Source organism: Mycteria americana, chromosome 4 (assembly GCF_035582795.1).
Source record: "Mycteria americana isolate JAX WOST 10 ecotype Jacksonville Zoo and Gardens chromosome 4, USCA_MyAme_1.0, whole genome shotgun sequence".
NCBI lineage: Eukaryota > Metazoa > Chordata > Aves > Ciconiiformes > Ciconiidae > Mycteria > Mycteria americana.
Window position 1 is genome coordinate 7,299,242 of NC_134368.1, and position 25,916 is coordinate 7,325,157.

The following is a 25,916-nucleotide window of genomic DNA, read 5'->3' on the forward strand; positions in this document are numbered from 1 at the left end:
TCCCCTGGCCATTCATTCTTTCCACTAAAAGGCTAAGTGAGAAGTTGAACTTAAGATATAGAAGTGTATGAAGGGGGACTGCATCGCGCTTTTAAGCAGGGGAATATCATTATTACTGTTTGCACTTTCTGATCTAGTTAATACATTAAAACCAGATGTGAAACACTCAAAAAAACCCCAATGATGGCATCAGCACAGACTTTTTGCTCTGTCAGGTACAATGTATCTATGTGCTGTTGCAATGTGGATCTCACACAACTAACTTAGTTCATTTAACATAAAAACCCAAAAAAACCTAAGATGAGTCACTCACGGAAAGCAGCTGGCAGTCAATATGAAAAGGAAACCTGCTCAAACAGCAAAGCCCTCTCCATCCTCTCTGAAAAGCTCCTTGCAGGGGTCACAGAATCACAGTATCGTATAGGTTGGAAAAGACCTTTAAGATCATTGAGTCCAACCATAAACCTAACACTGCCAAAACCACCACTACACCATGTCCCTAAGCACCTCATCCAAACGTCCTTTAAATACCTCCAGGGATGGCGACTCAACCACTTCCCTGGGCAGCCTGTTCCAATGCTTGATAACCCTCTCGGTGAAGAAAAATTTCCTAATATCCAGTCTAAACCTCCCCTGGCGCAACTTGAGGCCATTTCCTCTTGTCCTATCACTTGTTACCTGGGAGAAGAGACCGACCCCCACCTCTCTACAACCTCCTTTCAGGCAGTTGTAGAGAGCGATAAGGTCTCCCCTCAGCCTCCTTTTCTCCAGGCTGAACAACCCCAGTTCCCTCAGCCGCTCCCCATCAGACTTCTGCTCTAGAACCTTCACCAGCTTCGTTGCCCTTCTCTGGACTCACTCCAGCCCCTCAATGTCTCTCTTGTAGTGAGGGGCCCAAAACTGAACACAGTTCAGGAGCCCTCAGGCAGCCAGGCTGACGCAGGAGCCCATGACCTCATCTCCTTGGCTTTTTTTGGGTCAGGCAATGAGTAAAGGCTGAGTTTTTTCTTTCCCAAACTGGACTGAGCCTCTGCATCACGCAGCAGAAAACCCGATCCTGCAGAAATCGTGGCTGTCTGCAGGTGAAGTTTTGCAATGTTGAGTTTTTCAAAGGCTTGAGCTTTGCTGGGAAACACCAAAAAATGCCTGATTTCCCCATGTAGAGCATGAGGAGCAATGGATGCCTCCAAAGCAAAGCGATGAGCCCACAAGCTGGTGCCAGCCGCCAGCACCCTGCCTGCTGCGGTCAGCCCCACGTCCCACCCCACACCTTCCTCCACCCTGCAAGCATGATGGAGCAAGCTTTACCCAGCCCCACATGCAAGCCACCTTGTGTTTTTTCTGCTCTTCTTCTCTGCTCATGGTTAAAACATCCAGACGTGAGGCTGGGCACCAAAATATGGGGTGCAATCAACCTCCCTCCCCAGGAAAACCACCCTCCTCGTGAGGCTGGGCAGGGAGGTGGGCTGTGGCTTAGGAGACATCTCTGTCCCCAGAGCTACGTGTGTGATCTCACCCACCACATTTCCTGTTGCTCCCTCCCAGCACGGAGAGCCGGGGCTGCAGGCTGTGCAGGCAGCATGAAGTGCAGCTCAAAACCTCGGTGTCGGGCAGCTGTGTCCGGGTACAGGCAGGGCATCCTCTGAGGAGATGGGTGAGCACTGCTCCTCCACATCGTGGTGCGGTCCACAGCAGAAACCACAGCCAAGTCCCACCATATCTGACATCTCTTCAGGTACCACCACGGGAGGAGGTGCTGGGCTGCTGGGGGCCCCGCAGCCGGCTCGCAGGCAGGGTCACGGGCAGAACCGCTGCCATTCCTTAGCAAAGCTCAAGGTGCAATTGTTGTCCAGCGTAAGCATGAGGTAAACTCACTGGTTGATGTCTCAGGGAGAGGTGCTGGGCTGTGCTGACACCCAGCTACAGGGCTTCAAAACATTATGCCTCAACATCAGCACAGGATGCAAAATTCAAGCAAGCTGGGATATTTCATATCAGTCTCTTAAAAAAAAATTGAGACAAAATATTCCTGGGGGCTGGGATTGTATATTCCTGCCCTGAGCAACAAGCTGCAAATGACACTGCTGTTATTAAAATAGATGTCTCAAGTCATCTCAATGCAGGAGGAAACAAGTCAGAGCTGCAGTGGAACAGCCATTACTAAAATATACGCCTTTCCTCAGGTCGTTTCGATTTGACTCACCCATCACTACTGTAGCCAGAATAATTTTGATATAATTTAGAAACGTGGGTCACATCGCACTGCGCAGAGCCCAAGCTGCCATCCCCAAGGAGATGCCAGGGGAAGGCAGCTTCCACCATGCAAATTCCCCTGGTCCCCAAACCTGGGTCCCTCCTCACCTCCCCAAAGCTGAGACACAAACTGAGCTAGTTGGCCAGGGTCAAACACCTTTCCTGGCCATTCTCTCTCTTCCAAGAGGCATCCAGGGTGCCCTAGACTGTAAAATAGAGAAAGCAAAAACTCACCTGCCTTCTCTGCCCTCTCCCAGCACTAAAGGTGTCTTGCTCGAGGTCCCAGGTAACCACAGAACTTCTCCAATGCTCCCTGCTGGAGGGATGAAGGGGTGTGATGCAGCAAAGATGGCCATAGCATCCTCAGTGGTGTCATCGATGGGTGGGCATGCTATGGGGGAGCTGGTGATACAGCCCTTTCTCCCTTCCCTGTGCTGCTCGTGGCTGCAAAGCGAGCAAGGGAGAGTCCCAAAGGGCTGTGGAAAGAGTCCTGTACCACCACGAGCAGACAGGGACATGGACACAGGGCCTGCAGGGCTGGGTGCTGCTGCCTTGAAGGACTGGAGCCACATGAAGCTCAAACCATCTCCAACCCATCATCTTCCAGCTCACACAACCGGAGACACAGGTTGGAAAGCCAGAGGCAGTTCATGTGTATGTATCTCCTGTATGCTGAATGTATACACACCCAGAAGACAGTTTCTTTCTCTATGCAATAGTAACCACATGAAAGAGTTGGACCCTGCCCTTTTCTCTCACTACCTGCAGGGCAGAGGACAGAGATGTTGGGAGAGCTATGGAGAACCGCAGGATCCGTTCTTGGGATAAATGTCCTTGTGCAGGGCCAAGAGCTAAGGAAGATTTAAGTGTTCTGCATTAAAGAATGAGATAATTGGAAAATTAATAGTTTCAGAGGAAATGGATGTGGAGTTTTGTAGCAAATGGCTTCCTTAAAATGACACATTGTAATGAGATCTCATAGTTAAGAACATGAAAATGACTGGTTTGTTTCAGAGCAAAGGTCTGTCCAGACGACCGTTCCATCTCCAACACTAGCTACGAGCAGATGGCTAAGAAATATAAGGACAAGACAATCATATATGACATTTTCCCTCAATATTCAGACTACTTTTAACTAAAAAGATTTCCTGAGCCTGTTGCTATCCATTGAGTAACCCACAATGGGCCTCTCGTCCAAGCATTCGTCCAGGCTCTGCATCCTCAGTGTCCTTTGCCAGGGACATCCGTGGGTGAAGGATGACTTCATTTGCTTTCAGTCTCACCAACATCAGCTTCATCTGCTGCCCCTTACTTTCTGTATTGGAAAAGGCAGTGAATGATCAATCCCTCTCCACTCCCTCCCAGCCACTCATGATTCTGGACACCTTTAATATATTACCACTTAAATCATGTTTTCAGGCTAAAGAGTCCTAGCCTGCCTACACGAAACCCATCTCAGACCTCTGAACCTCCATTTTGCCCTTCTCTGAACCTTTTCTGGTCCTACTACTTCTTTTTTGAGTCCTCTCTTTGAGATGGGGGGGTGAGACCAAGACACAGCATTCAAGGATTTATACAATGCATTGGACCATGCATTGACCAGGGATTGGACCATTGGACCATACGATGACATAGCTGTGTTCTCTGTTTTATACCCAGATTCTTTCCTATCTGCTAACATCTGACTTGCTTTTCCTGCTGGGCACTGAGTTGATGTTTCCATGGTAGTACCTGTCTTAACCCAAGTTTTCACCCCTGAATGGCAATATTTGGCTCTTTATTATATAGCAAAGCCAGGACTGGTTTTCCTTGCATGCATCACTTCACATTCACCTACTCCAAATTTCACCTGCCCCTGTATTGCCCAGTCTCTGAAAGATCCTTCTGCAGTTCTATGTTTACAATACATAAATGCAAGTAAATTAATGCGCATAAAAATAAAGTTTGCAGGGTATGTTTTAAACATGAATTGTTATATGGCTACTGAGTCCAACACACAAACGGCGTGGGAGCGGTACCTCTAGGAGAGCAGATATGGAAAGAGGAATCACACACTTCTCTTCACAGTAATGGTGGGGATCAGGCTGTTAAAAGTGAAACTCTTAACACCAAATTGTGTTTGTTTTGTTGATGATGGGAGAACGTTAAATCATCTGCTGTTTTTTGATGCAGTCATCTCTCCTCTTTTGAACAAGGTATCATGGCTTAAGGTTGCATCTTACAGGTCTAACTCTACAGCAAGGATTGGTTTTTTTCCCAAGTAAATGCAAAGTCGAGAAGAAATAACAAGTTGTACAAGTCAGCCAACGCTATCAATAGGACCACAAAATGGATGAAGCAAGTAATCTCAAGCAAGCCACGGGTTTTCATACCGCCAGCACTGTCAGCAGGAGGGGTGGATAATCAGAAATGAGAACACTTCCTCCATTCCACTAGCTGTAACCAACTACAGAAATTAAAGTTCCCTCTCAAAGATGTTAAAAGTAAAGATGCACAGCAATAGCCTGCTCTGGGAAAGTCCTCCTGCGCCGCACAGATAGGCCCAGAAACTCCTTGGGGTATCTCCACCAGGCTTTCCTGCCCAAGGTCTTCAGGGAAGAAGGTCTATGTGTAGCAAGGAAGGAGACCAGACACGACAAGACTCTGAAATGATGGAAACAGAAGTCAGCTCCTAGGGTATGAGACCCTGGAAGGGGGCTGAACTAGGAGGACAACTGCCAAACAGTGCCTCAAACCCAACAGAAATTTGATTGTGGGAATTGGAAGTGAGATAACGAGCCCACTTGACCAATTAAAGATGGATGGAACTGCTCTTCAGGCAAAAAAGAAAAATATACACCAGAGCTATACAGATGATTTTCCTTTTCCTAAGGAAAGCCCATATTCAGTGCTAGAAAATATGAAGTCTTTCTGTAGTTCTGGACTGAATCGCTGTGGTATTTAGGAGATTGGAGCTGCAAAAAACCCAACCTGTCTACTGCCAACTCCAGCTGTGGCACTGGCGGAATAAATTGTCACCAATCCCCAAAAGATGCCGTCACGGATTGCTGATTTACCAAATGTCTGCACAAACCAGCTATGCAGCATCAAGAGAAAAGGTGCAAGAAGCCCGTGGAAGGAAAACCCTCAACAGATTCAGGTTTTCTTGTATTAAACTCTGCTGAGGTATCGACAAGCATGGAGATTATGGAGATTTTTTGACCCAGCAATCAGGTTAAATATCCATACCATGCAGAGGTGAGTGCACAGGAGTGTTTGTGGTTTGCATACTGTATTTATAAGGTATGTGATGTCTACACTAAGAGTACCCAGAAGAGACTGCAGTATTTAGCCACTGAATTGGAAACATGAGGCTACAGTGGAAAAATGGTGTGTGAGTATCTGGTGCATGACAGTTGTACTTGACATTCTCAAAACCCCTTCAATGCTGCAGCTTTGCAAAGAAAAGGGGGCAGCAAGTTGCTCATAAACCACAGCTTCATTTCACACCGGAAAAGTTGTATGCTATAGTCTCAACATTTTTTTTTTTTCCTCTGTTTGAAAGAAAAGTTTGCGATTTGCAAATAAATTTTGAAATCTTCCTTAAAAGTTTCCATTCCTCCTCGTGAAAGAGATCCTTCAAAGGTTAATGACAGGAAGAATCAGCAATGCTCAAGCAAACACAATCCGGTGTCACTCCCTGAGTTACCACTAACTGATCACTTGCAGGGATCAAGCAGCACCTGCTCATCAGCAGCAACGCTGCATCATTGCTTAGCAATGGTCCTTCTGAAGGCCTACGAGGAGATGCCATGGGCAACAAAAACAATGGACCCGATACAGCACGGTCATTTTGGTGCTCCTTTTGTGGCTACCAACCATCACAGCATAACTCCCATGCCCTGAGATGTGCTCCTGCTGCCAGTCACACAATACCCTGAGACATCCGTGCGATGTCTTAGTATTACTAAGAAGTTGAAGAGTTTCTTACCACTATGCAAAAGTCACTGATCCTTCCACAAAATGACTAAGAGATCAATCATATCCGAAACTCAGCACCTCATCCAGCTCTGATGCCCCAAGCTCCCTCTCATGTCCCATGTCTTCTCTGTTAAATGGATGGAAGCAAGCACGGGGAAAATTAATCCTAAACTCACCTCCTGCCGAGCCCCAGTCCAAAAATGCGGATCCTTGTCAGTCTGTCTCTTCCCTGTCTGGTTTTGTCTCTTCTCTCCTTGCTCCTGTCTCCTCCTGTTTAATTGTTTGACAGGAATTAAATACAGACCTAGGCTTGCCTTGGTATATGAAGATAAACCTCAGTCATAAGCAACTTAGGTTTGAGTTCACCAGCAATCAGAGCCCTGCAACCTTGGCTATGAGTAAAAGGAAACTTATTGGTAGGTTTGGGAGAAAAAAGAAATTACCTTCTGCTGTCTAATCAACCTGTCTGGCGTCCTGACACCTCTTATACAATGCTCTGCAGAAGTAACTGCTTGTCTGAATGTTTTCTTCCTTAGTCATATCATCACTGTGGCACTGCAATAGAAATTACTAATAAAACATGCTATTAATACTAGTGTTTCACTGATTTGACTTAAGTCCTCAGTCTAACAGTGACAAGTCTACTGCAAAATATCATCTAGAGGACAAACTGCCAAACCAGAGCATGCTACAGTCAAAGGGATTTCTTGATTAATCTCATTAACCACCTACCCCTCCCAGTTTTGGAGTAGGTCACCAATGTAAAACATACATATACCAATCTAAATTATTTATACAAGTGTTGACTTTAAATTAGGGCTTTTCCTGGAGGTCCTGTTTATGCCTGGAGCTTTTCGTAATCAAATCATTGCCATTGCAACTGTTTCAGTTGTTTTACTATGCAAAATAGAAACAGCTTTGTGCTAAGAAATACCTAAATGTAGAACCCAGAAAAAGATGATCCCTGCCCCAGCTAATTGATTATTTAGGAGACCTGAGATGGGGGCACAGGAAAAAGGGGTGGGTTTGTCTGATCACACACAGACATCTCCATCACAGCTACGCTTCCCTGGTGCCCTCTCTGGCCAACGAAGGGTGTCCATGCTGAAGAGAGATGCAGGACAGCCCACTTACAGCTATAGCTCTCCACTGACAGTAAGCTTTGGTCTTGCTTTAAAAGGATATATTTATTAGCGGTTTATTGCAGGCAGCAGAAAGGAATAGCTCCCCCTGAAGCCATCTCCTGTGACTCCCCAACATCATCATCCCTGTCCAGTGCAAGGGACAAGCACCAGAAGAGGCAGGGCCTGGTGGTATCTTTCATGTAGTAGTGAGTCACAAAGTGCTTCAGCAAATAAAAGCATGAAGAGGAAAAGCAGACCTCTGAACGGTGACGCAGAGCCTGGCATCTGAATGTGACACAGGAAACAGTGGCTTCGCATGGAAACCAGTTCAGTCTGTGAGCCACGAGGACCAAGATCAAGGACACCTCTACATCCAGGAGAGGAACCTCTGGGCTCCTGTTTGGTACCCAGGACTGATTCATAATAAAATTTACCATTATTCAGAGACAAGAGAGAAGTAAGATGTCCCTACTAAGAAAGTCAATGACCCATCACGGATGATCCTTTAATTGTATACATTCTCCCAGCACATCCCTCACCACATCTCTGAGGACATGCACTACGTGCTGTAGGTAAGCATCCAAGCTCTATGGCAGAGTGAGAACCTAGTCCTGACAAACATTCGGTCCCCTCATCCTCGTTTGCCAGCACGTTCACTTCCATTCAAGCCATGCTGAACAACAGGAACCAGGAATTTTCCTACTTTGGTCTCAGGGGGGTTGCACTTTTGAAAATGCTTTTGAAATTTCATTTTCTGACACTCAGTTGTGATGGTGATGGAAGTGGGGCGGGGCACTCACACAACAATCGCGATGGATGGCAGGAACCAGCTCACTTCAGCATCTCAGGAAACATGGGACTCAACTTTCGTCATCTACAAGACAGGGCCATAGTTTCAGTTCTTTGCCTATGATCCTCCATCAGCCTGTGAAGACAGGCGCTTACCAAGAGCAGCTCATCCCATTAAAAAGGGAGGATGAATTCTACTGAGGATAAGGAGAATAAACTGCCCACTGAAACCAGAAGGAGCCTATGCAAGTAGCATCACCTCATGTCTCATCTGGAGACAGCTGGAGAGCCTTGGAAGAACCTCAAGCCTGATGTTGACATTTGCTTGATGGAATTTTGAGATCCAGATCCTTGTAACGTTGTTCAATTAACAAAACCTATTTTCTCTTCATTTTGCCAAAACCTGCTCTATTCCCGGTAGACATCACAAGTATCACAGCCTCATGAACATATGAATTTCATACATCTCAGCAGGCCTAACAGCAGCTTTCCTCACTCACCAACGTGCTTCAATGCCCAGTGAAATAAACCCAGCTCCTAAACCATCTTCCATAACTCATCTCTAAGTAGCAGCCACAATAGCAATGGCATCACAGTCAGCAGCACCTGGCTTCTGACATGCCCAGGAAAAGGGGGCTTTCTTTGCAAAGGAGTAACAGAAAAACACCTTGCACAGAAAAAGAATCAACAGGAAAGCCAGGAAGTGCTAACCAAAGAAATAAAAAAAATATACCAGCCCACCACCTCGCACTCTGGTGAAACTGTTGCTACTGTATGTGCAAAGCTCCAGGAAGCATCACCCATACCCATGTGCAAGTGGTCATCTGGTGGCAGCAGCAAAGGCCCTCTCCGTTGAAGCTTGCAAGGTTTTTTTGGCAGGGCGGAAACCCCTGTGGTTAGAGAACAAAACCACAAGATGTTTAAAAAAAAAATGCATACCCATGGGGCATGGGGCTTTCTCGGTGGGTTTCAGGTCACAGACCACCTGCCTTGCACAAAGCAGCTTTTGCAGAGCAATTGCAAAGAAGAATTGCTCAGAGAACCATCGAACACCTGAAGAACTCAGCTGCATGTCGGCAACACGTGCTTGGAGATAAGAAAAATACGCATGGATATTTGTCATGAAACACCCATCTTGCTTGCTAGGCAATAAAATACGGCGTGCTCTGCCATCCGTACGAGACCCCTTGAGTGCGCGCAAGTGAAGGCAGCAGAATCCCCGCCAAGAAACGCGACCTGGGGCCTGGAGCCAAAGCACGGGGCTTGTCCGTGACTTCTGCAGAGCTGGAGCTGCTCTGAACCCCAGGCGGCTGGGAGACAGCAGGCTGCCGTGGCTGACCCTACCCCAGGCACGAGCATCAGTCTGAATCTCTAGGGAAGTCATCGAGGCAAAATCCTTGAGGCACCTTTAAGAACCGATAACAATCAAGGAGCCCAAATTCTGGATTAGAAATGAACGTCTTCAGAAATCTTTTGTTTTCCCCATTCATTTTGCTGCAGATGCTGAACACCGTCTCTTTACCCAAGAGGGTCCTGATGACATCACATCCTCTCCAAAGAGCGACGCAGCCTCCTAAGTCAAGTGAGAAAGATCATCTCTGCTCCGCTGCGCCGTCCCCAGGGACAGCCACCCCTAGGAGAAGATGGCCGGGTCTCCTGCACTGCTCCTTCTGCTCGCTCTGGGGCTCTGTGAGTATGGACACAGGGTTGTGCATCACCTTCACCGGGAAGGGCAAGTGAACCCCTTCCACTGAATCCAAGAGATTGGGCTAAATAGTTAAAGGGAAAATAAAAAGCAAACAAAAAAGGCTGACTTTGAGGTTTGCTCAGTAATTGTGGAGGTAAAGGCGGCATCACCTCAGCCAGCGTAGGGCAGCCAGAGGGGTGGCTGCAGCATCACGGGCACCGGGAAGGGAGCCCGGTCGGACAATTGGTTCTGGAGGGGACAGGGAAGGGGGAACAAAAGGGGATGTAGCAGCCAGTGTTTTTAGGGAGTCGCTTCAGATAAGCTGGGAAGAGGCACCATCCCCGAGAAGGCAGCTGAAAGGTCATCCTTTGCCTTTGACCTCGCACCCCATGGACAGGGAACAAGGTTAGCCCGGAGGGGACGCGGCTCTTCCCAAGTGGTTCCCACAAGGATTTCTCTCCCGCAGGCTGCCCTGGGATCCATGGCCAGAGGTACAAGATGACGGCCAGGTTTCGTGACAGCAGTCTCACGCACCCCCGGGTGGGACAGCGGCTGGAGCTGGAGTGTGTTACCACCAAGGAGGACAGTGGCGTATTCTGGGTCCGCCTGGACAAGGGTGAGACCCTTCACTTCATCGTCTTCATTTCCAGCCTGGCCCGGGCCACCTTTGAGGAAAACCAGAAGACATCCACACGCTTCGAGGCAAAGAAAGTCGGGAGATCCTACCAGCTGGTAGTGAAGTCGTTCACACCACAGGACGAGGGGAACTATTTCTGCCTCATGAACAGCAACCAACTGCTGTACTTCAGCCCTCGCCAGCCTGCCTTCTTCCCAGGTCAGCAACACTTCCACCCAACCTTGCTTAGCTCTGCCAAAATGTCCCGCACCCCCTGCCCATGCCTTTTATAATCAGTTGCCTCTCCCACAAACCCTGTTTCCCTGCTTGCTTGCCCAAGGCATCTTGTGACCAATGCACCCGTCCTCCTGCCAGAGGCTCCCTGCTTGCCATTTCTTCTCATGCTATCACCCCTGCCCAAAGGCAAACATGAATGGACAGACCCAGCATCACCTCCCATCCACCCTTCTCCATCCCATTCATGGCTCTGAAGGGATGAGACTAAAGCAAAGTCCACCACCACCCCCTCCTCCCTCACCTCACGTAGGTCCCAAAAGTCCTACCGAGCTCCAGGTACTCAGGCTTTCTGAGGGTGGTGGCAGAAAGCAAGAAATAAGGAGCGTGCAGCTCCTTATTGGGTCTTGGAAGACCCTCCTTGGGGGATTCACTATCCAAAATGGGCTCCATGAAGTCCCCCCGGACCTGAGCCCTACACTGGCCACAGGAGCAGCCGTGCCCTGGCAGGGGTGGGAGAGCAGAAGGGCAGGAAGGAGCTGTTTTATTTTATTTCCCTTTCATCTATTTCATCCATTTTCACTTATAGTCACCACCACGGCAGCAGCACCCACCACACCAACACCCACCACCCAGCATGGCATCACCAAAAAGGACCCCTGCTTGAAGACCCCGGATCCAGGTAGCCCAGCTGCAGGGAGGGGGAGGGGAAGAGTTGGGCTCTGGTCCACTGACACCGAGGGGGATCCTGCAGGCATTTTGGGATGCGAGGGGGAGAGAAAATCCTTAGAGCTTTATCATCAGAGTTGCATACCTGGGTATGTGCAGCTGGGAGGGTTAAACCCCAACGTTTCATCCCACTTAGGAAAGGCTAAGGATGACTTAAAAAGCACAAGCGTATCTCCTGGCTGGGCACACTGGGAAGAGGTGGAGGGAGGGCAGACCCTTGGGGGCCAGTGCTGGTTTTTGCCAGGGGACACAAGAAAACTCTTGGCTACCTGTCCTCCCATCAAGTCCCCAGGAAAACACCCACAGCAGCAGCACTAACAAATGCTCACCACTGGGGATGACACCCATGCTGCGTTTGTGGACATCCCTGGTGCCCACCTCTGCCTTTGGGGGCCAGGGGAAGCCCTCTGCCTCACCGCCAGCCTCGCTGAACGCCAGGCAGGGTCCCTGGCTCCACCACAGCTGGCCATAACACCAGCCGTGAGCACCTGGTGGACCTTTCCTCTTCTCTATTCCTGCAGAGACGAGCAAGGAGAAAGAGCTCAATTTCTTCTGTGACATCTTCATCTGGGTTCCCTTGGCAGGCACCTGCCTCCTGCTCCTCGCCGCCCTGGCAGTCACCGTCATCCTGTGTCAACGTAAGGCTTACCTGTAACCCCCTGTAGATATTCCTCTAGCCCAAAACCACAGCCCTGTCCTTCAGGGGAATGGATCTTCTAGCTATCCCCTTTACACAGACATCAGATAACCAGGACACAGTCAGCTCAAGAGAAGGACCACTGTTAAAAAAAAAAGAAAAAACCAAATAGTATACGTATTCTCCTCCTCAGTAGGCTTAGTCTGAGAAATAATTAGCAATTTCTACACTACAAGGAAGAAAAACAGATTAGAAAGAGAGAAAACTTACTCTTATCAAACAGTATTGCCTCTATCGTCCTTAAATTGGTGTATCAGGGGGTGAAACTACCAGAACCTGAAACACCTCGACAGAATAGGATAAACATGCTCCACATGGGGCTTGCAAATTCAAATGCCAAGACTCCCATTAGCAGCTTGAGCTGTAACCAAACAAGCAACTTAATGACACAGCTTCAGAGACTGCTACAGTTAAAGCAGTAATGCAAAGTCTCTGGGCAGGCACAAGTCCTGCGGTGAAATTTCATGTTTGAAATGTCTTTCAATTACCCTGAGCAAGCAGTGAGTGCAAATGTCTTTTAAATTGATTTAACACTCACTGAAATCAGTTTAAGTTTCCTTTGGGAGTCTCCCAATAGCCCCAGAAGTTACACTGATTTCATTAAACCAGCTTAGCTTGTTTCCCTGGAAAACCAAAGTGGTTTGCTGCTGAATTAACCTAACGAGATCGTCACTGACCCCACAGCCTGGAGCTGATGAGAGATGAATTTGCCAGCTGGCCCAGTTAAAAAAAAAAAAAAAAATACAATTTTTCAGCATGCTTCAGCCCTGAAAAATACTACTCACCACGGTTGGCAGCGATAGGAAGGAATAAATGAAAAAACAGGGATGAGCCACAGCCAAAAATCATTCTTCTTGAGGGAAATAGCTGCTGATACAGCAGAGCACCCGGAGTTGGTCCAAATTCCCTCTGAAGTCACCAGGAGCCCTCCACGTGCACCAGGGTTCCCTGGTGACCTGCAACATCTACTGACCTACAAACACCACTCAGTGATTGACTTCGGCCTTTTAATGCTGCTGGGAATGATCAGTGAAAAGCCTGTAGCTGCAATTCATTTCTGCAGCAGGCAGCCCGAACCCTCAAGGACAGGTTTCTACCTCGTGCTAAAAATCAATGGCTCAACATTGTATTTCACTGAATGTGTAACGACATAGACGCTAAAACAGGGAAGAGTATCGTTCAACTTGGTTGCGTGCTGCGTGGCATCATTGCCACTCATCTGTTGTAGAAATTAATTGCTGCCAATGGATTTTCAGCAACGGGCCAAAGTCGCTGGAGATAGCGAAAAAATAATTCACCGTCAGTGTTCCCAGGCTGACCCTGCTACTCTTACTCACATCAAAATTCATTTCATGAAAATGCTTAAGTGGACTGCCAGGGAAACGGGAGCTGCAGCACCACTCGCTTGCATGGCTTTCCTCAAAAATAAGCTTGCTTTATCTGTTGTTAGTCTTAAAGATAGCAAGCTGCTAGGGAATGCCAGCCCTACCTTCCTGCAGCGTTTCTTTACTGAGCTGTGGCTTGATATCTTTGAACTAAAATGCTTTCTTTTTTTATTTTAGAAACCAGAAGACGAAGATGCAGATGTAAAAGGTTAGTAAGTGACAGGTGGTTTTGCTCTTCATGACATTTTTCTCTTCAACTTGGCAGCATCTCACCCTCAAGCAATAAAGCAGGCAGGTGCCAAAAAGCGACCTAAACATTCTTCATCCGATACATAGTGGATGGGAGGGGACTGTGTAAGGAATTAAGGGCAAAAAAGAGAGACAAGATTCTCTTCTCCTCTGTTTGGTTTTTTTTCATATTAAGTCATTCAAATCACTGAGCACCGACACTGCAGTAGGTACTACACAGAAAGAGAGGAGGTGTTTGGGGCAGCCTAAAAACTTTGTGCATCACCCGCTGCTCATAACTAACATCACATTTGTGTGCTCCCGACGCACTACGCCAGCTTGTGCCTGGGGCTGACCGCATTTCATCCCTTCCCTTCCTTCCCCAAACCGTTCTCTTGATTTCATCACGGGACCTTCAGGTTGCGCCCGTGGATCAGATGCAAGTTATTGCATCCCAAATCCCCCTCTGCACAATTTTGGACCAACATCACCATGGCTTTATGCCTCGCTTTCCCCCAACAGGCACTAAGTAAGAGTAGCAGAGAGGCTGATGCGGCCCTAGATGACTTTCCTGAGAAACAGCAATGCAGATATCTATAGCCTTAGGGTTATCCTATTTTCTAGGGCAGACAGGGATCCTTTTTTTACGCTTTCCCTCCTGCCTCCCCAAACCCACCCATCATCCTGAGGCACCAGGAAAACACTGTCAGAATAAAGGATTGCAATTTGCCCGTTTGGAAGAAGAAATCCTTTTGCCTGCAACTAACACGCATTTTGCTTCTGCAAATCAACCTCCCTGCCACGGTTTCTTCTCCTCGCCTGCTCTGCAGAAACCCGCTTCTGCAGTTGGCAAGCCTTGTGCCGAGAGTGCGCCCTAGGGCTTGCGGCAAGAGAGCACCCCAGCACCCAAATCCCCGCTGCTGCTCCGGCCAGGCCAGCACTGGGCTAGCACTTGGAAAAGCCGGGTTGCAAGAAAGCTGGGAACAGTATGTTCACACCCCTGGAGCCTTATTCTTTGCAAATCAAGCATCTTTTACATCGGATCAATTCATATTCCTTGTTATACATCCATGGGTTTCATAGTAAAAAAGTTGATAGATTTTCCCTTGCCCAAATTAACACAATCACTCAGAAAGAACCTCCTTCCCCCTACATTAACAGAAAATGGATCTCTACAATGGTTTTGTGTTTTAAAGGCAGAATGCATCAGAAACCGAATCGCCTGAATTGCCTGAATAATAAGTGTTTAAGGCAAGAGGCACTCAGCGGCAATGCCTTCTGCCCTGTGGGTGCAATCTTTCTATGTACGGATCCGAATACAGCTGTGCCCACAGACCTGCATTTTCTTTTACCTCTCTGAAAAAGGGAACAGCCTGTCATTTTGATGGTGGATAGTTATTATACCCAGCGTGCTTCTGATCCTCGCCTGGCTTTCCAAGGCTAAGTGATAACCAAGAGCTCTTCTTCCAGCCTTGTTTAGGACAATGCTCACATTCTTCTCTTATCTCAATTCCTGTTGCCAACCTTGGGCAAAGATGCAGCATGTTCTCCTCCCTAACGGGAAAAACATGCTGCCGAGCTCTTCAGTTTGGCACTGATGGAGCTGTTGGGTTACAAGGGCCTCAGGAACTCCTCTCATCAAGGACAGCTTTCCTTCAGCAGCGCTAACATGACAGAGTCCTGGTTTAAGCAGCTGTAGCATATGTAAGCTTTTCTTTAGAGAGGAAATTCCTGCTGCTCTGAGCTGTTCCCACTTACTGCAATGAAGCTCTTTGGAAGTTAATAGTGCAATTCACTCAATTCAAGAGCCCCTCAGGATCTGGCCTGGGATTCTTGCTGGCAGCTGAAGGATTCCTCTTCAGTGGCAACAGCTGCCAAATCTCCAACTCATTACATCAGCATCAAACTACCAGTTGCTGGAGCCCACTAATTTCTATCATTTTGGGAGCATGCTGGTTGTCTAGAAAGCCTCTTGTTAAACTCCTCTGCAGGAAACCTGCTTGCAACAAGAAAAAGTCCTTGTGAAGTGGGAACAGCTTCCCCAACTCCAAAAAAGCCCTGAGCTCTTCTTTCTTCATTCATTTCTGAATGTGGAGGAAGGCTTGATGAGAGGACAGGAGTGTGCAGAAGTCAGAGGTAAATTAAAAAAGCCCTTTTTGGGTTTGTTTTTTTTTTTTTTAATTAGTGTAAGAATTGATTAGCAGTATATCTTAAGATATACTTAAGATGTACTTCTACTGGCTGTCACTAGTTGAAATGTTGGCAGATCCTTCACTAGCACAAAGAGGATTTAGGAACACTCCGCAGCCTGCTTTCAGAGGTCCCTGGCTGCAGACCACGGCTAAACCACCTGATCAGCAGCCATACATTAATTGCCTTCTTGCTCCTTTCACATCAAAGTAAATCAAACCCTTTTCTCTCTCTAGACCTGTGAATGGGAAGCCCCATGTGAAACCTAGCATGCCAAGCCAACACCTATAAGCATCTGCACCTTTTGGCTTCTGGATCATCTTCTGCGAGCTGTCACCGCAGAAGCCCATCACCTCTGTTATCTATAGTGCTACGACTTCTCGTGCACTCTGCCCTGACAAGTTTGAAAAGACAAGATGGAGCGGAGACACATGGACAGCAAGCAGGCACTTTTTCTCTGAACTGCACGCTAAAGCACAGCTCCTTCCAAAACCTGAGGTTTTTCAGATTCATTCCCAAGGCCAAACGCCACCTCTATTCCCAGTGACAGAGCTCTGTGGTTCAGGCAGCAGAAACAGGTCAAGCCTGATGCTGACATGTAGCAGTGATAAGCCGATGAGAAATAAGGATATTAGCCGGATCTTTCCTCAAAAGTGTGTAATAATTCTTTCTAAAATGCAGCTAAGTTGAACTTGCTACAAGATTACTTAGAAATAAAAGCCCTCACTTAACACACCCTCTTTCCATGGTGCCACGTATCTCCTAGGAGTTCTACTGCTTCATCTAGTGTAACACAGGGCTGCACTGAGAAGGTAAATATTGATTCAAGGGCCTTACTTTCTAAGTTTTTCCAACCCTGGGGGCTAAGGTTTACTGTTTCCCTCTTGCTAGCCTTGTTCTGCTGCCAGCCCCACTTCCACTGATTTAAGCCGGAGTTTTGCCTGAGCAAGGAAGGTGGGATTTTCTTTCTTTCTGGAAGAAGTGGTTGAGTGCTAAAGAAAAAAAGTCTTTCTCACTTGCTTTGGTTAAGCAGGACTTTTAACATACCAATTTGGGACATGTTGATTGACTACAGTGAGTTTTGTTTTTTCAGCTCTGTATTTGATGTAAATATTTCCTTACTATACTTGCAAATCAGGAACTGAGGAAAAAAATAAACCAATGTTTCTAGTTAGACTCACTAATGTTTCTTTCTTTCTTCAGTTCCTAGCCTCAGAAAAGCTAAAATCCTTTGTGAAGATAATAAATGAGGGTTTGAGGAAGTCTTGGGTAAGGGAAAAGGCAGTGATTTACATGCCAGCCCAAGCTTTTGGATGCCAGAGTTCAGCTTCCAGCTTACTACTGCCTAAAATGATCTAAACTTGTTTTCCCAGGGACCTGCAAGATGGGCCCGCTAACACTCCCCCATGCCAGGAGGGTCTATGGAGCTGGATGAGATAAAGACTCTGGAGGGACTCAGATATTCTTGCCAAGGGGCTGATAAAAACCGGGGGGGGCGGAGAATGAAAGAAACCCTTTGCTAGTCTCCTCCTTTGCAAACAGGCTGGGAAGGAGAGAAACTCAGAGAGAAACAAAAGTTCTTCCAAACTTAGTTCTTTGTAGTCCTTCATTAAAAAAATAATTAGGGACTCAGTAAGTGTATCTAAACAACAGCAGGCAAATACTGAATGACACAACTATATATATATCTCTACACACACACACACACACATATATATATATATATATAAAAGAAAGAAACAGAAAAGTCTTAACACTGAAATCCCTATGAATTCAAAGACGTTAAGAACCGCTAATCTATTCAGGGTGGCCTCGTTCAAGCCCCAGGTGCTAAGGTGGGGAGAAGCAAGGCTCTCACCACACCTGCAGTGCCAGGCTCTGCCCCAGCACAGAGTCAGCCTCATCACCAAGGCCCAGCTGCATTTTTACAATAACGTGAAGCAGATCGACTCACCACCCTGTTTCTAGGCAGACTAGGTCCAACCTTTAGCCCTCTTTTAATACATTATGGTTACCTAAACCAGTCCAATCTCATCCTCCTACGGTCAGCTCTAACCATGCAGGCGAAAAGCTCATACCTTTTCTCCCTCTCCTAGGAGCATCAATTCTGTTATCAGCTCGTCCTGGAGTCTCTTGTTGACTTCGTGTCAGCTAAAAGTTTTCACTTATAAAGCCTTAATTCCTAAAGCGTTTCTGCAAAACAGCTTACAAGAGGTAGGAACATCACTACCTGACTGCTAGCATCCTCTGCAGCTGGTTCCTCCTTGTTCCCAATCATTTTATCCTGGGTTTTCACGTTATACGGGAGCTTTGGTCTACATCATGCCACCTTCCTGTAACCCAGGCTCTCAGGCAATGCTCCTCCTGACCCAGCACTATCCCCCAAACCTAAATCCTCTTCCAGCAACTTAGATTGCCTCCCCACTGCCACAGTGACCTTCCCCTCCCACTCCGGCTCTTTGCAATCGTTTTGTAGAAAGGAGGGGAAGCGATCTCACTGCATGCATCCCTTGTTGTTTCCCCATAAAAGGCCACATATTATGCACGGGAAGCATTTCCTTCAAAATGCATTTTCTCTAGTGTGACAGTTGGATGTGCCACATCCAAGATTCAATGTATACTGCTAAACAGGGACCAGAAAACCTAGCGGAAGCATTTTTCTGTGTTTTACTCCCTCAAAGCTATGCTATTCTTTCAAATGAAATGCTTATTTCACAGTCCGCGGGTTAAATATTTATTGCTAGTTCCATTGCTACGAGAGCCTACAGAGGTCAATCCTGTAGTGGAAAACCGGGTATGGGTATTTAAAAAATCAAAAAGCATTTCAAGAAGATGAACACACGTACAACACATTCGTCACTACAGAAACCGCATGGAATCCTCATGCGGGATGAACAGAGCAAAATAATACCCTAAGCAGTGTAAAATGCATATATTTGGGCATTACTAACTACTGACAGTACTAAGAGCAATGCTCCACTGTGCAGCGCTGCACTAAGACCCTGGTCCTGCAGCGAGACCAACACAGCCAAAGCCCTCCTGACACCGCAGATGAATGTAGAGAAGAACTGGAAGCAGTATGCGTTTGGGGTTTGGGTTTGTTGTTGGTTTTTTTGGTTGGGGTGGGTTGTTTTTTGTTTTTTTTTGGTAGTCTTCACTTGCACAGGAAATCAACATCTAGAAAAAAAATTACAACACTGACAGCTGTAATTACCCTCCTGAAGACGGCACAAAATCCACTGCACAATGCGGGCTGCTGACTTTTGACCTGCAGTCCAGAATCGCAGAACATCGCTGATCTCTTTTAACCCCAATGCCAAACTCAGGAGGCTTTGGGATGCCTCCTGTCTCCCTCTGCGCATTCTTCATGCTGAACCTCCAACCTGCGCTCTGCAGGCCACGGTTCACGTCGCGCCCCAGGGTACGCCCTGCTCAGCACGATCCTCAGCAGCCAGCGTGCATCCAGCTATCACAAACCCCGATAAATACCGACCACCGCACAACTGCCTGCCGCAACTAGGATCTACCGGCTCAGGCTCTGCATGCACAGCCAGATGCCTTAAAAGAAACCAAAAACAAAATCTCACCTGCCAAGATGGCTGGAGCCTTCATTCATAAAGTCACGAATCTATGAATCAGCAGTTTCAGCACTGCAAAAAAAGGACTTTCATTGCAATGGTACTGCCTATAGAACACATTCCCTCTTCACAGGGTATATTTTACATACAAAGCAAGCCCAGTTAACAGACACATTACAAATTCTCCTGCCTGCCAACTTCTGGGGAACACAGTGACCAATTATGAGGAAAAGGCTGGGGTACTTAATGCCGCCTTTGCCTCAGCCTTTAATAGCAGGGCCAATTGTTCTCTGGGTACCCAGCCCCTGGAGTTGGAAGATAGGGACGGGGAGCAGAATGGAGCCCCCATAATGCAGGGGGAAATGGTGAGTGACCTGCTGCACCACTTAGACACTCACAAGGCTATGGGGCCTGATGAGATCCACCCGAGAGTACTGAAGGAACTGGCAGATGTGCTCACTGAGCCCCTTTCCATCATTTACCAGCAGTCCTGGCTAACTGGGAAGGTCCCTGCTGACTGGAGATTAGCAAATGTGACACCCATCTTCAAGAAGGGCCGGAAGGAGGACCCGGGGAACTACAGGCCTGACCTCGGTACCGGGGAAGCTGATGGAGCAGGTCATCCTGAGTACCATCATGCGGCACGTACAGGACAAGTAGGTGATCAGACCCACTCAGCATGGGTTTATGAAAAGCAGGTCCTGCTTGACCAACCTGATCTCCTTCTACGACAAGGTGACCCACCTAATGGATGAGGGAAAGGCTGTGGATGTTGTCTACCTAGACTTCAGTAAAGCCTTTGACACGGTTTCCCACAGCATTCTCCTGGAGAAACTGGCTGCTCATGGCTTAGACAGGTGTACTCTTCGCTGGGTAAAGAACTGGCTGGACGGCCGGGCCCAAAGAGTGGTGGTGAATGGAGTTTACTCCAGTTGGCGGCCGGTCACAAGTGGTGTTCCCCAGGGCTCTGTGTTGGGGCCAGTTCTGTTTAATATCTTTATCAATGATCTGGATGAGGGGATGGAGTGCACCCTCAGTAAGTTTGCAGATGACACCAAGTTGTGTGGGAGTGTTGATCTGCTTGAGGGGAGCAAGGCTCTGCAGATGGATCTGGACAGGCTGGATCAGTAGGCTGAGGCCAATTGTACGAGGTTCAACAAGGCTCAGTGCTGGGTCCTGCACTTGGGTCACAGCAACCCCATGCAACGCTACAGGCTTGGGGAAGAGTGGCTGGAAAGCTGCCTGGCAGAAAAGGACCTGGGGGTGTTGGTTGACAGCCACCTGAATATGAGCCAGCAGTGTGCCCAGGCGGCCAAGAAAGCCAACAGCATCCTGGCTTGTATCAGGAATAGTGTGGCCAGCAGGACTAGCGCAGTGATGGTCCCCCTCTACTCGGCACTGGTGGGGCCACACCTCAAATACTGTGTTCAGTTTTGGGCCCCTCACTACAAGAAGGACATTGAGGTGCTGGAGAGTGTCCAGAGAAGGGCTGGTGAAGTGTCTGGAGAACAAGTCTTATGAGGAGCGGCTGAGGGAACTGGGATTGTTTAGTCAGGAGAAGCAGAGGCTGAAGGGAGACCTTATCGCTCTATACAGCTACCTGAAAGAGGTCAGTCTCTTCTCCAAAGTAAGTAGTGATAGGACGAGAGGAAATGGCCTTAAGTTGCATCAGGAGAGGTTTAGATTGGATATTGGGAAATTTTACTTCACTGGAAGGGCTGTCAAGCATTGGAACAGGCTGCCCAGGGAAGTGGTGGAGTTGCCATCCCTGGAGGTATTTAAAAGACATTTGGATAAGGTGCTTAGGGACATGGTAGAGTGGTGGTCTTGGTAGTGTTAGGTTTACGGTTGGACTCGATGATCTTAAAGGACTTTTCCAACCTATACAATTCTGTGATTCTGGACAATGTCATCACAACTGTAAGCTATGAGGGCATGGCCTTTTACTGGGTACAATCAAGCTATTCAAAATACATGACTGTTCACTGAACTCTGTTAGCAGCTTTCAGCTTCTCACTTGCTAACTGTCAGCCAGGCATCATCTTCAATGCTTTATCTTCGTTTGTGTCTTTGGGTCTCTTTAAAACACAGATCTTGGTGGTGGTCTCTGATGTTGGTTCTTAGATCCGTAAACAACCACAGGGATGTATCACCCAAACTGCATATTAAGCTTGGCTGCAAACTGCATAGAAAATATCAGTAGAAATATCATCCTTCTGTACCACTGAAACAGATACCAGGAGTTAGCATAAACCTATTCAGGAATTAATTTTAAAAGCATACCCAGCTCTCCACCTGCATACCTTCTGCGAGATAATACAAGTACATGTTCATGGGCTGCTGTCCGTCCCAAGATACCCAAGGGTAAAAGTTGTTCCTCTGTCTCTTCTTGCATGGCCTTTTCTATTTGTGAACCACTGCAAGTTAAATATGTTTTAGAAATACACCAAACACAGTGGACTGAACTGCTGCGATTCAGCATTTGCTACACAACCAGCAAAACCACCTCTGCAGAAAGTCAGAAGGCTGAGGGAACCAGAAGAGGCGGCTTGGGGCATGCACCAGGACAAGCACTTACCCTTCTTTAGTCACTGCCCCAAGTCTCATGTTGAATACCCCTGAGATGAGGAACTCCTCACGGACAGACACATCCATGAGAAGTTTGCTTCAAACCACCAGACTGACTTCACCAAGGAGCCCTCCGGCAGAGGCGGTGACACAGCACAGCTCTCCAAAGCAACACTGAGTTTCCTTCACCAGCTCTGCCTTCCACATAGCCCCAGGATCGATTCCTCTTCCAGTTCAGGTCAGCTGTAGCCAGCACTGCATCCCGGATTTAAACCCACAGCTCAAGAAGGCCTCTGAAGTTTTCCATTTATTATGTGTAGAGCTTAGGAACAATATTCTTTATAATCACCTTAATAAGACCTGAATTTTCTTCACAAGACAAGCATTTACCTTTGCACCCCTACTGATAAGCTACTGAGAGAAGGCAAAAACCAAACCACACCTTTTGCACCAAAACCTTAATAACCAGATGCAAATATCAGTGCAGCAGTGAGCAGGGAAGGAGCCGAGAGCAACTCCAGCCCTGCTGCAGAGGTCAGTGACTAACACAGCATCAAGCAAGAAGGCACAGAGATGCCTCCAGCAAATCAAACAAGCTCACAGCAAACTGGCACAGTTTGTGGTTGAGTAGCAATGTCTGGGCAAGAAGCCTGGACTGCTGCTTGCGCCGATGAAAAGGGAAGGATTGGCTGAGCTGGAGCCTAGAGAAGCAGCTCAAGGGTGCTTGCTTCTCCATGCAGGAAGCTGCTGTTGGGCAGGCCCTACGCATCTGACAGCTTTTTGCTAACAGCGTGTGGGGGACATTCTAGGTTACATGGTGAGGTGACTGCAAAGGCTGCGAGCTGTTATGGGTTAATACAAGGCAAACAAGAGTCTGAGATCATAGACTCATAGAATAGTTTGGCTTGGAAGGGACCTTTAAAGGTCATCTAGTCCAACCCCCCTGCCATAAGCAGGGACATCTTCAGCTAGGTCAGGTTGCTCAGAGCCCCGTCCAGCCTGACCTTGAACGCTTGCAGGGATGGGGCATCTACCACCTCTCTGGGCAACCTGTTCCACTGTCTCGCTACCCTCATCATAAAAACTTTCTTCCTTCTATCTAGTCTGAATCTACCCTCTTTCAGTTTAAAACCATTACCCCTTGTTCTAGCGCAACAGGCCCTGCTAAAAGGTTTGTCCCCACCTTTCTTATAAGCCCCCTTTAAGTATTGAAAGGCTGCTATAAGGTCTCCCTGGAGCTTTCTCTTCTCCAGGCCGAACAACCCCAACTTTCTCAGCCTGAAAGTCATTCTATATCTGAAAAAGAGAAGCAGAAAGAATACATTTATTCAGAGGTTGAGGGTTACCTAATTGTGGAGTTGCTCAAAACTGATAGTGGAGTAACTCAAAACTCTCAGCAGCTCATGGGCTAAAAGCAAACAACCTTGGACTTCACGCTTAATGGTGGAAAGACTAAGAGCTGACTTACAATTGAAGCATAACATCAATTAATAAAGAGAAAAAGGGCACAAGATGGTCACTGAAAGCCCTGCGAAGCTGAGGCAGGCATCAGATGCCCCCACAACACAGAGCATCCAGTATTTGTTGCCTTTGTTAGACACCTGCTTCTCCCCCATCCCGTGCTTCACTTACTCTGAAATCTTTTCTGAGTCATAAGGGATTTTGAAGAGTTAAATAAGCTCCTGATAAATAACACAGCCAAGATGACCCCAGAAGAGCCAGTATCTGCACTGGTCAGTTAAAAGTCACTTTGTCTGTCCAAGCCTGTATTTCACGGATGACCTGTCACACTGAAGGCACCGAAGCTCAACCCAGACTCCTCAGACCAATGCTGTGGTGCGTGTTGTGCCCATACTTGCAAGCCACCCCACAGAAACCATAACCTTGCTGCTGCTTCTGCAGCATTCAAGACAGAAAAGCAGAATAAGGCGAGGAAAGAATTACAGAAGTCTCTGGAAGAACAGCAAAGAGACAGTGAAATACGACCTTCCTGTAACTAGGTTTCTTCCTTCCGATGCATCTGAAACCAAATCTATTTGACATGCAGGATCAGCATGACCTGTTCATCACTGGATTCCCGTCCTGAGCTGTGCTGAATAAATTGAATACATACCATTTTTGTTGTGGGAGACCTATTACATCTGCTTGTGCTCCATGTTCTTGGAAACCTCTTGTGTAATTCAGAAACCCTGGAAATTACTGGAATTTACTCTGAGGGGGAAAAACCTGTCAGACAAAATTGCTGTGTTGGTATAGTTAACTCCTCCCCCCACATGCAAACGTCTCATGGAGGACGCTTAAGACTTGAACCAAGACACTATTTGCAGCTTCCCCATGCCTTCGTTTCTTTAGCCAAAGGCAAGGAAAACCCACAGCGATAACTTGACACTTAGTAAGAAGGAAGAAACCAACAGCAGTGTCACCAAGCCTGAAAAGAAATACGAGGCAGAGGAAACGCCAGAGAAAAGGGTATATCCATTTCAAGGCTGAATTCAGGAAAGCTTTGCTCACTCCAGTCCAAGTCACAGCACCCACAGCTTCAGCACGGAGTCCTTGTTCAGGTCTGCACTCGAACTGTGCTCTCTGGCTACACTCAAAATAACCCTCTAGAACGTGAAAAATTCTTAACTCTAAAGTGAAATAGGAACCGGGCCACACTACCAGGGCTTTTGCATTTCAATACACAGATACAGCTGTCCTGTAAATCTACAAGTCAGTGTGATCCAGAAACACCAGTTCCTGCATAGAGGCCCAGCAAGATTCAGTAAGAGCTTAGTAAGCTGTAAACCACCCCAATTTCCATATTCCCCTATAGGACTCCTAACTTATGGCAAACATGAAGTCATAAAAGAATATTAAGTCACTCTTCTCACACGTAGATACATTTTTGTCAACCACTCTTCCTTTATATCTATGTTAGAGCTTGAATTAAATTCAGAATAGCAATGTAACGCTACATCACAGCTCTACTCACAACAGATCATTGCTGCCACTCTCATTTTTTTTCCTTGTTCTCAAAGCGCCTTTCCCTACACTGCAGTCTCCTATTCACAAAAGGAAAAGCGCAAGAGTTGGGATGGATTAAGGGGCACGAGTTTTTTTCCCCCAGACACAAATCAACCTCTGCAGCGATAAGCACAGAAAGGAAAACAGTATCTTGCAGTAGGCAAACAAACCTTGCAAGGAAAAAATCTAACCCAAACTTACTGTGTTAAACCTGGCAAGTTGGCTCTGAGTAGTCATCAATAACTTCAACCTCAAATTTTAGCAGCAGCCATCCTGTAAAATGTTAAGAAGAAAGAATGAAAGCAATAGGATGGAGGCAGGTCTGACTTAACAGGGATCAGAAGCTCTCTCTCATTACTTGTAACACACGGCTTTCACTGCAGCTTCTACACACGTTAATTAACCTCACTTACAGAGAGAAGACTGAAATCAATACAGTATTTCAGTAGGGAAACACCGATTTTTAGCAGGGAAGATTGGTTGTTCAGCCATGTCTACTTGCAACACGTAGTGCTGGAAGTCACTGCAAGAAAAGACTTGACTTCATTCAAAAATACTTCACAGAGCAGCTGATCATCGAGAGCACTATGGGAGGTGAAGACATGAGCTTTGTGTTAATGACAGTCATAGTGCTACAAAAATGATCAATACCTTTGGAGATCAAAATGGCTATGTACTATTTTCATTTCCTACTATCTGGTTTTGAGGTTTGATTATGTTTTATACCACAAGTCAGACTTGAAACCCCACAAGGACATATCACAATAGATCTCCTATTTAAGACATTTACAAAAATTAAAACTCAGTCTATTAATAGACATAGAACTAACACTACTAACAAGCTGCTGCTACAGAAATCACATTTATATACA

General features: G+C 47.0%; 1 protein-coding gene and 1 long non-coding RNA gene across 8 annotated transcripts; one reads left to right on the plus strand and one right to left on the minus strand.

Annotated features, from left to right (window-relative positions):
* Positions 1–917: 917 nt before the first annotated feature.
* Positions 918–25,728, minus strand: LOC142408856 (uncharacterized). 7 transcript variants are annotated; one of them, XR_012775446.1, is made up of 6 exons: positions 25,458–25,728; positions 25,246–25,317; positions 10,348–12,171; positions 6,676–6,768; positions 6,390–6,483; positions 918–2,566 (listed from the first exon to the last, which is right to left on the minus strand). It is a non-coding gene; the product is annotated as an uncharacterized LOC142408856 (long non-coding RNA). The 7 variants fall into 7 exon arrangements; XR_012775443.1 differs by having other exon boundaries at positions 918–6,768; positions 10,348–11,907; positions 12,042–12,171; XR_012775444.1 differs by having other exon boundaries at positions 918–6,768; positions 10,348–10,478; positions 10,968–12,171.
* Positions 10,273–16,225, plus strand: CD8A (CD8 subunit alpha). Its single transcript, XM_075499518.1, has 5 exons — positions 10,273–10,648; positions 11,253–11,345; positions 11,914–12,030; positions 13,652–13,682; positions 16,129–16,225. Exons 1-5 carry the CDS (start codon positions 10,312–10,314, stop codon positions 16,181–16,183), a joined length of 633 nt encoding a protein of 210 aa, XP_075355633.1. The 5' UTR covers positions 10,273–10,311; the 3' UTR covers positions 16,184–16,225.
* Positions 25,729–25,916: the final 188 nt, after the last annotated feature.

Coding starts and splice junctions, on each gene's coding strand:
- CD8A (XM_075499518.1), top strand. CDS start 10,312: ATGACGGCCAGGTTTCGTGACAGCAGTCTCACGCACCCCCGGGTGGGA. Junction 12,031..13,651: donor CACCGTCATCCTGTGTCAAC/GTAAGGCTTACC, acceptor TTTTTATTTTAG/AAACCAGAAGACGAAGATGC. Junction 13,683..16,128: donor CGAAGATGCAGATGTAAAAG/GTTAGTAAGTGA, acceptor TTCTCTCTCTAG/ACCTGTGAATGGGAAGCCCC.